The 9632-nt window shown below is 38.9% G+C and overlaps 1 protein-coding gene across 1 annotated transcript in view; it reads left to right on the forward strand.

Moving 5' to 3' along the window:
* Positions 1-5: 5 nt before the first annotated feature.
* The window catches only part of CRK (v-crk avian sarcoma virus CT10 oncogene homolog), a gene marked incomplete at its 5' end in the record, with an annotated part of 15942 nt that continues 6315 nt past the window's right edge, over positions 6-9632 (forward strand). Inside the window, 2 exons of the mRNA XM_009696637.1 lie at positions 6-24; positions 7732-8267. Of these exons, the coding sequence (XP_009694939.1) occupies positions 6-24; positions 7732-8267 (555 nt within the window). The remainder of the gene's footprint in view (positions 25-7731; positions 8268-9632) is intronic.

A 9632-nucleotide genomic window follows, 5' to 3' on the forward strand; every position in this document is an offset into this window, starting at 1 on the left:
GCGGCGAGGGCCCTGGGGCCCCGGGTGAGTGACCCCCAGGGCTGGTGGTGCCCCCCCAGCCCCTACCGCCCCGGGGAGGGCAGCTGGGGCAGCCAAGCCCCGGTGTACGCCTCTCCACGGGCGGCTCCACTCTCCTCTTGGGCGGTGTTTCAAGTCGTGAAGCTCTTTGTAGTGGAATTAAGTCGTGTTTTGCAGCTGGGACTACTGACCGAGCTGAGCCGTCTGCCTGCACCTGCATTCCAGTGACCTAATAGCATAGTTAAACATATACTGGAGTTGAACGCTTATTGCAACCCTCCTGAAAGATCCTACAGCTGTAGCGCTCGCACGTTCTTTTGTTTTCATAAGCCAGTTAACTATAGTTCACAAATTTTGCATGTCATCTCAGCTGGGGGACGGTTCTGTGGAAGTGTCATCTAAAAGTCTGAGTTCTGGCAAGATAGTTTTGCATTAGAAGGCAGACTCTGAGGCTAAATTTCAAGTCGCAAGTCAAAGTTTTATGTGGGTAGTTTAAGCAGTGGGAACTCCAGCAATGTAAAGGCAATTGTTTCTTTAAATCAGATAGGAAGTTGAATTTTTTTTCCCCCTGTATGTTGAAAGAGAAGGTTTGATATTGTTCCTCATCAACCTAACATTTAATGTGAAAACAATGTGTTTAAGTGTAGCACTTGTAGAACGGATGATACTGATTGTGTCAGAGGGAAAACTGTACCATGAGAAGCAGCATTTCTGCAGGTACAGTTGTAACTAAATGAACAAGAGCCCCCAGCAGTGCAGTGTCCTTAGATATTTAAGAACGTGCAATACAGAGGCAGTGATATCCCTGCTGGTGGCATTGCTGAAGTTGGTAGTGGAAGTGCTCAAGTTTGGATATTAATGCTTACAAAATGATGTAGGTATATTGCTAGCATCTCAGGAACTACTGCATAATTTTGAAGTGTAGTAATCCTATGTAATAAGAGGTTTGGTGAACTTATTTGGCAGAAAGTAAAAAGTATATGAATTGCTATGGACACAGTCGCTTTCTGATCTGTGGTTGGAATAAGAGACTTATATTGAGAAGATGCAACAATACTTGTTAGGGAAAGGATTTTCCAGTCTCTGCCCAAAACTGTTTTCAGTAGGTTTGCACGGTTGTACAGTAATGGCCCCTGCTCAGGGGAGCATTTCAAATTGGCAAATTTGAGAACGTAGGAAGTCATTGTGTGTATCCCAGGAACCTACTACAGCTACAGAGTGCACTCAAGTCGCAAAAAGCTCTACAAGATAGACTGAATTCAGCTGGAAGTGGAAGTCATTACTGCTGTGGGTAGTAAAACGGTTTGCCACAAGATGTGGTGGATTCCCCATTGTTTCACTTCTGTGAAGACAGGGGTTTATTGCCGTACGTTTGCAGAGGCTTGGTGTGTGAATTGTTGAAATGCATGACTAGTGTTAGGTAGAGCAGAATAAGTTACCAGGATGGTTTGTTGTGGAATCCAGCCTAATAGGATTTGAAAGAAAGTAGTGATGAAAAACACTGGAGTATGTGTGCGTGTCGTCTTTTTGGCAGTTGTTTTCTGGAGAGCAACTCATCTCTGGAAAAACAAGTGTTTTTCATGTTATTGTGGTATCGCTTTGGTACATAGCCATCGTAATTTTTTATTGTGTTACATTCTTAAGCTCACTAATGTTTTGTGGTATTCTATGGGCTGGTTTATGTTAGGGGTGTTAAAACATTCTGGAGTTTTGGTGTTCTTTTTAAAAATCGCTAAATGTCCCTTAGGTAATTCTTTTCTGTTTAAGATGTTTATCTTTTCTAGAAGAGTAGATGCTATTGTAGCTGTGTAGGCTTTTGGCACAGCAGGCTTAATATATGTTAAAAAGTATAATTATGTTTTGGTTGGTCTCTTTTTTTTTTCTTCCCCAACAGAATGTTACGAGGATAGGTGATGCATCACTCCTGCACCGCAGATACTCCTATGCTGAGATTTTAGTATTTTTAAATGAATCATGCCTCCATGCTGATATTGCTCTCTTTTCACTCAAACCAAAGAAGGTGTCGGGGGGGTATATTAAATTACACTTAAAGTGTAATTAAGTTTTTCTTTCAGAAAAAGGTAAATGGGGGGGATGTTCTGCAATGAGATGGAGATGGAAACATTGGTAGAAGATTGAAAATGGGTTCATGTTTGGATAGGGAAACTAATGCAGTAGAATGAGGTAAATATTTGCAAATTGTCATGCTTATTTTATGTGGTCAAGCTCAAACATTAGGAAGAGTAACTTTACTATGTTAATTATATGGTATAGTTTTTTTAAAAATTGATTGTTTGACAAACGCACACTTCTCTCTGGGAAATCTGAATATGCAAGATCAGGTTCTTAGGTTGATTTCTGTTAGTCTCAGTAAGTGTGTGTGCAATTCATGACTGCTTTAACGCTGCTATGTGCAGGGGTTACTAGGAACCTAGCTTCAATACAGAGTGAATGAGATGAGGAACTTTGGCTTCCTGGATATAAAAAGCCATAGTGTCACAAAAATGTGGTACTTTCTTTCATTTGTAAAGTATAAAACGAACTTGCTAACTTTTTGTTAAATTCACATTTTGCCTGATACGCTGCAGTTTCAAACTTCTTGCAGGTGATTTTTCAGCATGAGGAAAAAAGAATTTAACAGAACTTCTCAAAATAGCTACATCTTCCTGAAATGTTTTAAGACTGTTAAAAGAATATAGGAATTATGGGAAAGAGAAACACTCTGTTTGCAGTGGAGACGGAGATTAACAACTGAATCGGAATTAGGGTATCATTTGTGATGAAATATCACAGTCACTGGCTAAAGAAATCCCAAACAAGACAAACTGCTCCATGCAGGCATTAGCATGGTAATGGACAATAGAGGAAGTATTTAAATACATCGTATGTTTGCAATTTGACATATGAGTCCAGGGTGAAAATGTATCATATGCACTAAAACAAAATGCCTAAAGAATCTAAAGAAAGATACGCTTTCTCTTGAAAGTACAATGTAATAAAGCCAGAAACCTTACAGCATTGTAGAATTTGTCTCTCTAAAGTAAGAAAGTATGACAGAGGCAGTGTAGAAGGTGGTGTTTTCACTATGTATGCATTTTAAGACCATGCTGTTTAACTTATGCTTCTAAATCACTTCTATTGTGATTGTACTTCCTGGAATCATATGATCTTTACATAATGATATCCATACTCAGCTCTATATGAAATGGCTTTAGATATGTGTGAGCAGTATGGTTTAACTCTTGACACTTGGGGGTTTTTGTTTGGTTTTTTGGGTTTTTTATATTAAGGTCTTAAAATGAAAACTATTGGAAGCTTGGAAGGCATATGCATTAGACATTTGCTTTTTCTCTCATTCTCTGATTATCTGCAGAAATGACAATATGTAACTTCCGTAAGAATATTCTCCTGGTGTGCTTAGAGCTCTTCTCAGGAGCAAGTGAATGGGGTTTTGCTGTTTTTATAGGGCATTCATGAGTACTTACTTGTTTTGCTCAGGTGTGAGTTGGGAGGTACTTAAGAACAAGGGAAAAAAGGTGTCCCTATGGGGGTGGAGGAAACGCACAGGCTGGAATGTGATGCCTTCATAGCAGAGTTCCCATATGCTCCAGGAGGAAACTGGCTTACATCACTGTGATGTCTGTCTTTGAAATGAGAGCCTTGTGTCTCAATACCCTGCATGTTAAGAACAGCTTTTCTTGCCCAAAATATGCTTTATAAGTTGAGGGAGGAGCACCTTTACAGACTAGATCTAGAAACAGAAATGAAAACCTATATTTGCGCTGAAAAGGAAAGATTACCAAAGTTTAGGAATAAAGAGAAGACTGCCTAGTGGCACTAACACAATTGGAGTGAAGAGAGAAATGTAAAACCCCCAGGGGGTCTGAGAAAGTGAGAAATTGCTTTGTGGTTGTGCCACCTGCCCGCACTCTCAAGAAGTAGAATATTATGTGTTTTATACCTCTGCTTCCCCAGTATCTGTACAATATTAAAAACATATATAAGCAATCTTTTCCAGACTGACACGAGGCCAACACAGTGTGAAAGTGTTTTGTCAGGAGGGAGCATGCATCATAAACAGAACTGACAGGGTCTGGATTTGGAATTTTCTTTAATTCTGGGATTTTCACAACCTTCCTGAGAGCAGAGGTTTCACTAGCTATTCTGACATGCTGAAATGGATGGAGACAGGTTGAGTCCTAGTGCAGATGGAGCTAGGATGGAATAAGTAAGAAAGATGATACTCAGCCCTTCGTGCTTCTCATTCAAAGGAGTCGTCTTACAGAGCTGAGTAGTGCTGCTGGTAGAGGTGCAAGCTGAACAGCTATTCTTCTGTTAAGCAGAGCTGGGGAGAAGGGAAGATAATTTCTAGTACTCTGGTTGTCCAACTTTAATAGGAAGTGACTAAAGTTCTTCCAGTAGCTAGACTTACTTTTACGTGCCTTCTCCTCTTCCTGAGAGCCCTCAGAAGGTGCAGACAATGTGCTGCTCAAACTTGTACCTTCAAGAAAACTGCCCCAGAATCATGAAGGAAAACAGCTATACTTCTCCAAAAAACACTTGCCTTGTTGCTGTAACCTTTTCTTGTGGTAGATCTTGCCTTAATTTTTCCATTGGCCTACAAGTATGAGAACTATTGCAGTTCAAACAAGAAGCTGAAGAATTCCGCTGAGCCTGAAATCTGTTAATCTTCAAATTTCGTTATACCAAGGAATGACAAAACCTGAAAGCCCATAGTGAATAGAATTATTTCCCCACTACATAAGTAACCATCATTCAGCTTATTAGCTTGTAGCTGAACAACAGTGTACATAAAAGACTTAAACTGATGGAAAGTTTACCACTTGCTTGGTAAGGTGTAGTTGTAATTTATTTCCAACCTGTGTTTTTCCAACTGTGACTTTCAACTATTTTATCCTTTTTATGCCTATTTTAGCTGAATTTAGAAGTCTTCTATTTCAGTTCTCCAGACAGTGACCAGGTCACTGCCTTTATATTCTTTGGTAATTAATTTGGATTAAGCTTGTAGATTTCTTCTTGCAAAGAGGTTTTCTAGACCTCAGATTTTTGTAGCTGCCTTATGTTTTTTTTAAAACAAAAGCATCAGAAGTGCATGTGCTATTCTGGGAGGGTTCTCTTTATGAAGATAATGTCTCATTTCTGCTGCTTGTCTGTTTGTCCCTTCAAGGATTGAACTGATCTTTCTGATCCTAGAATGTATTTGGAGGGTCTGTGTTCTCTCACTGTTCTTCAACTGTGCAAAATGTCTTTTAGAATATGATTATTCCAGGATACAGTACACTGATTTCAGTCACTCCTTCCCCATACATAAGGCTCCAGTGGACTTTCCTCTTAGAGTCCAACTTTGATTTTATTCAGGCACATTTGGCAGCTATTTCAGTCTGTTATGCATTAATTCAAGAAAGTGAACATGTTCAAAAAAAAAAAAAAAGATAAGAAAAAAGACACCCCAAAAAACCTTTTTTGTCCTAGTGACGATTTTGGTGCTGACGAGGCTGATGAGTGTTACTGGTGAATGGCTCATTTCCTATGAGTTTTAAGATTTTTCTTTCTTGCTTTGCTGGAGACCGAGATCTCAGCCTCCTGACTGAGTCAGCTTGTAGTAGGTTTTACAGAGGTAAATTAGTGTGTCAGGCTCTAGATTTCTGTCATGTGAAATAAGTTCTATCTCAGTGAACTTACCTGAGATTGAGTCTTCTCCATGTGACTTCAAAGATCTTTGCTGCCCAGGTCCTCTTTTTCTATTACTTTTCACATAAGTGTCGACGTAAGCCTTGATCCTTAAAGGTTCACATGTAAAATAGCAGCAGACTGTTGCCAGGTTTATCTGAAACGTGATGTCTATACTACTTGTTACGAAGCATGGTTTCCCACTTCCAATGCCACTGGAAGCTCAGCATTCCTGAATCATATTATATGCTTATAAGCTTAAGCTGTTTTGAAGTGGTATAGGGATGCTGCCTGTCTAGCCAGAATTCATCTCCTGTGAGACCACAGAGCTAAGGACTGCCACCAAGATGAAATTCCGGAGTTCTTGCAAAGTCTAGAGCTATAAGTTACATCTCATCAACAAAAGCTGAGGGGGTTTTGCATCTCTTCAGCATTACAGTTTGGGAGAGTCAGGTGGAATCTTGCTTCTCTTTCCATGCTGGGTTCATATTTCTTACTGATATTTACATTAGCGTCCTTGTCTCTTGGTGGTGCCAGTTTGTGTTTTGTTGGGTTTTTTTCCTCATTTTTGAGGGTATTGCTTTTGGGGTTTGGCTCATTGCATTTGTGCTCATTTCTTTTGAAAGTCTTCCAGGGCTGTTAATGCATGCAAATGTACATTTTCCGATGACTTAGTTCTGCTTCTTTGGATTTCCTGTAACCAGCTTCACCAATGTTTATGTTCCTTCAAGGTACTTCAAAACTTATTTATTAGGTGTTTGTCCATGTTGATCTTATTGAATCTGCCCTTTTCTCTATTAGAAACTCTTTTTGCTCTCTTGAAAGAACTTCTTGTAATGTTAGCTTTCCATGCTGACAGTGCTACTTTGAAGGGGGTTTTGGATCAGTGACAGCTTGATGAATTCTACTAGCTTTGTACTCGAGAGCTAAGTCTCGGAACTGTTAGATATTCCCTGCAGAGAAACAGACTTGCAAAGTAAGCATCTCTTTCTTGCTAAAAGAGTTACTCATTAAAGCATAAATCTTTTCCTCTCCACTACCCTCCCCCAGCCTTCTACAATTCTTCCCATAACTGATTACACGGTGCATGGTGGAAATAGAACATCATGTGTATGTTTTTCCCCAACTGAGCCTGAAGAACATAAAATGGAAAAAAAGCACAGCACACAGATTAAAAGCTGAAATGGATATCTGTACTTTGATACTTCTAATGACTTGAATATGAACATCATCTGTATTTTAATATATTTGAGGTTCAGATTTATAACTTAGGCTCCATCTGACAAATACGGCAAAGGAACTGCAAGACTTGGGATTGAAAGGCTGAATTATACCCATTATGAAAACATATGTTGTTGCTTTGCATTGCATAAAATATACATAATTTTCTCTAATGGTACCTTTTATCAAAATGAAAAATAACTTCATTTGCTCATTTACGTAAATTGCTGCTGGGCTAAGCAGTTTTCTGTGGTGTCCATGCCTTTAACCCAAGATACATTTCAACAGGTAAATAACCATTATGGCAGTGTTGTCCTTTTGAAATAAATTTGAACTGCAAAAGAGGGTTTTAAAAAAAATTCCTTGAAATCGTACCAAAATTTCATTTACTTCCTAGATTTAGAGTATAAAAGAAGAAAAATGGAATTGTCTGTTACTGAAAATTGCGTAGGCTCCTGAGAAACTCAGATGTACTGAATGTTTTTTATCTGTTGGGTCAATATAACATTCAAGGAAACAAGATATTTTTATCCTAATTCGGGAAGTTTGGCAATGCGAAACAATTTCTTTTATCCTTCTTTGACAAAATCTTTAAAAATAAAACTCTGTCCTCATGATCATGATAGTGCTGTTCTTTTGATTAGAAATATACAGAAGAGCTGAATATGGTGAATGTTGATCTAAAGATGACCAAATTCAGTATCAAATTACTTATCTGTAAATGTATTTGTCTTCTCAAATGTTTTATTTACAGTTTTAACTGTTGTATGCTCTCTTTGACATATTGCCTTCTTCTTTCAGGGTTGAATCCCACCAGATTTCGAATAGGTGACCAAGAATTTGAATCTTTGCCATCTTTACTGGAATTCTACAAAATACACTATTTGGACACTACAACCTTGATAGAACCAGTTTCCCGATCCAGGCAGAATAGTGGTGTTATCCTCAGACAGGAGGAAGCTGAATATGTGCGAGCTCTCTTTGACTTTAATGGAAACGATGAAGAAGATCTTCCATTTAAGAAAGGAGACATACTGAGAATCCGGGATAAACCTGAAGAGCAATGGTGGAATGCAGAAGACAGCGAAGGAAAGAGGGGAATGATACCTGTTCCTTACGTCGAGAAGTATAGACCTTCCTCTGCTTCAGTATCTACTCTCATTGGAGGTAACCAGGATAGTTCCCACCCACAACCACTGGGTGGGCCGGAGCCAGGGCCCTATGCCCAGCCCAGCATCAACACTCCGCTCCCTAACCTTCAGAATGGCCCTATTTATGCCCGGGTTATCCAGAAGCGAGTCCCTAATGCCTACGACAAGACAGCCTTGGCTTTGGAGGTACATAATGGGCAAAACTTAGAAAGAAGAGATCTATTCAAGGGATTTCCCTTTCAATCACATTATAGTTTTGTAGGAATAAGAAAGGGAAAAACATTGTAATACTGGTTTTACGTCATGATTAATCAAGTTATGGATAAAGGCTTTTTTTTTTAATTAATGGGTGACTAGAGTCACTTGTAGAGTAGAGTTTGATTATTATAGCATGTTTAGGTTACTGAACCAATATCATGTCTTTTGTCAAACATCACTAACATAAGTGTTTCCCCATCCATGTTTTCACTTCTGAAGTCTTTATTTTAGGGGGGGAGGGAGAGGGAGCAGTTCATAAGTTGTGTGTCTGAACCCGTCTGTGTTCACCGTTGCTTGCCTCAATCCAATCTTTAAAAGGTGTGCTGGGTTGTTTGTTTTTATTTTCCCAGTCTGTCAGCAGTTTAAAAGCAATCAGTTGAAACATTGATAGTCACTTTAAAATTAAACAGACTGAGATGATGATGGGGATCACACAGAGTTTTATTGTAACATCTTGACCTCAAACAGATTACTTTGGTTTTTAGTTTGTGAGGCAGGAACATACATTACAATTCATTATGGAAGTCTTGTGTAAAGCAGTGATTGATGAGAGTATGATTTGTAATAAAGCAGTGAGTTTCCCCAAGGTTGATTCACTTCCTGATACGATCGAGTACTTGTACATGCTCTTTTTGATTTCCCCCCCCTCTTAAAAAGGAGACTAGAGTGCTGTATATCTATGCATCAGATAGTTCTCCCCCAAGTTACATTTGAGGAAATTGAGACTAAGGTATTCTCAGTGGCAGACCTTTGCCGTAGGATGATATGTAAATTGTATCCTTTAATCTAGGCTTTCTTTGAGCTAAAGGCTCTGGAATTTCCTGATACCTAATTGACTTCCTGTTTATATAACATTTTAAGTACTTGGGAAAAAACAGTTTCTGTGCTGAGTCAGAGCATCTCCTCTTCACTCTCAAATACTTCATTTAATCGTGCATAGCACAAAAGGCACTTTAGTGATGTGGCAACTATAGGTATGTGTCTTTAGTACAGAATTGGCAAATGCAGCACATTCTACAAATCTGATAGTTGACATACAATCTGGGAGATGTGAAATTTTTCCCTGTTGTAGGTAAAAATTTGTCTAGGGAAGCAATGTAAATAGACTCTGAGTTACTATACGTTCTGTTATACTTATGAATCAAAAGAGAGCCAGGATGTAGAATGTAGATATTTGGGTTGAGAAGCAGCTATAGAAATTTATGCCAACTCACCAAATTTTGGGAAACATGCAAAGATTTTTAACCTTCAGACTTTCATATAGCCTAAAATGCTGTCTCTTCCCTTCTTTTT

This window comes from Cariama cristata, unplaced genomic scaffold, assembly GCF_000690535.1.
Source record: "Cariama cristata isolate BGI_N322 unplaced genomic scaffold, ASM69053v1 scaffold32073, whole genome shotgun sequence".
Lineage (NCBI taxonomy): Eukaryota > Metazoa > Chordata > Aves > Cariamiformes > Cariamidae > Cariama > Cariama cristata.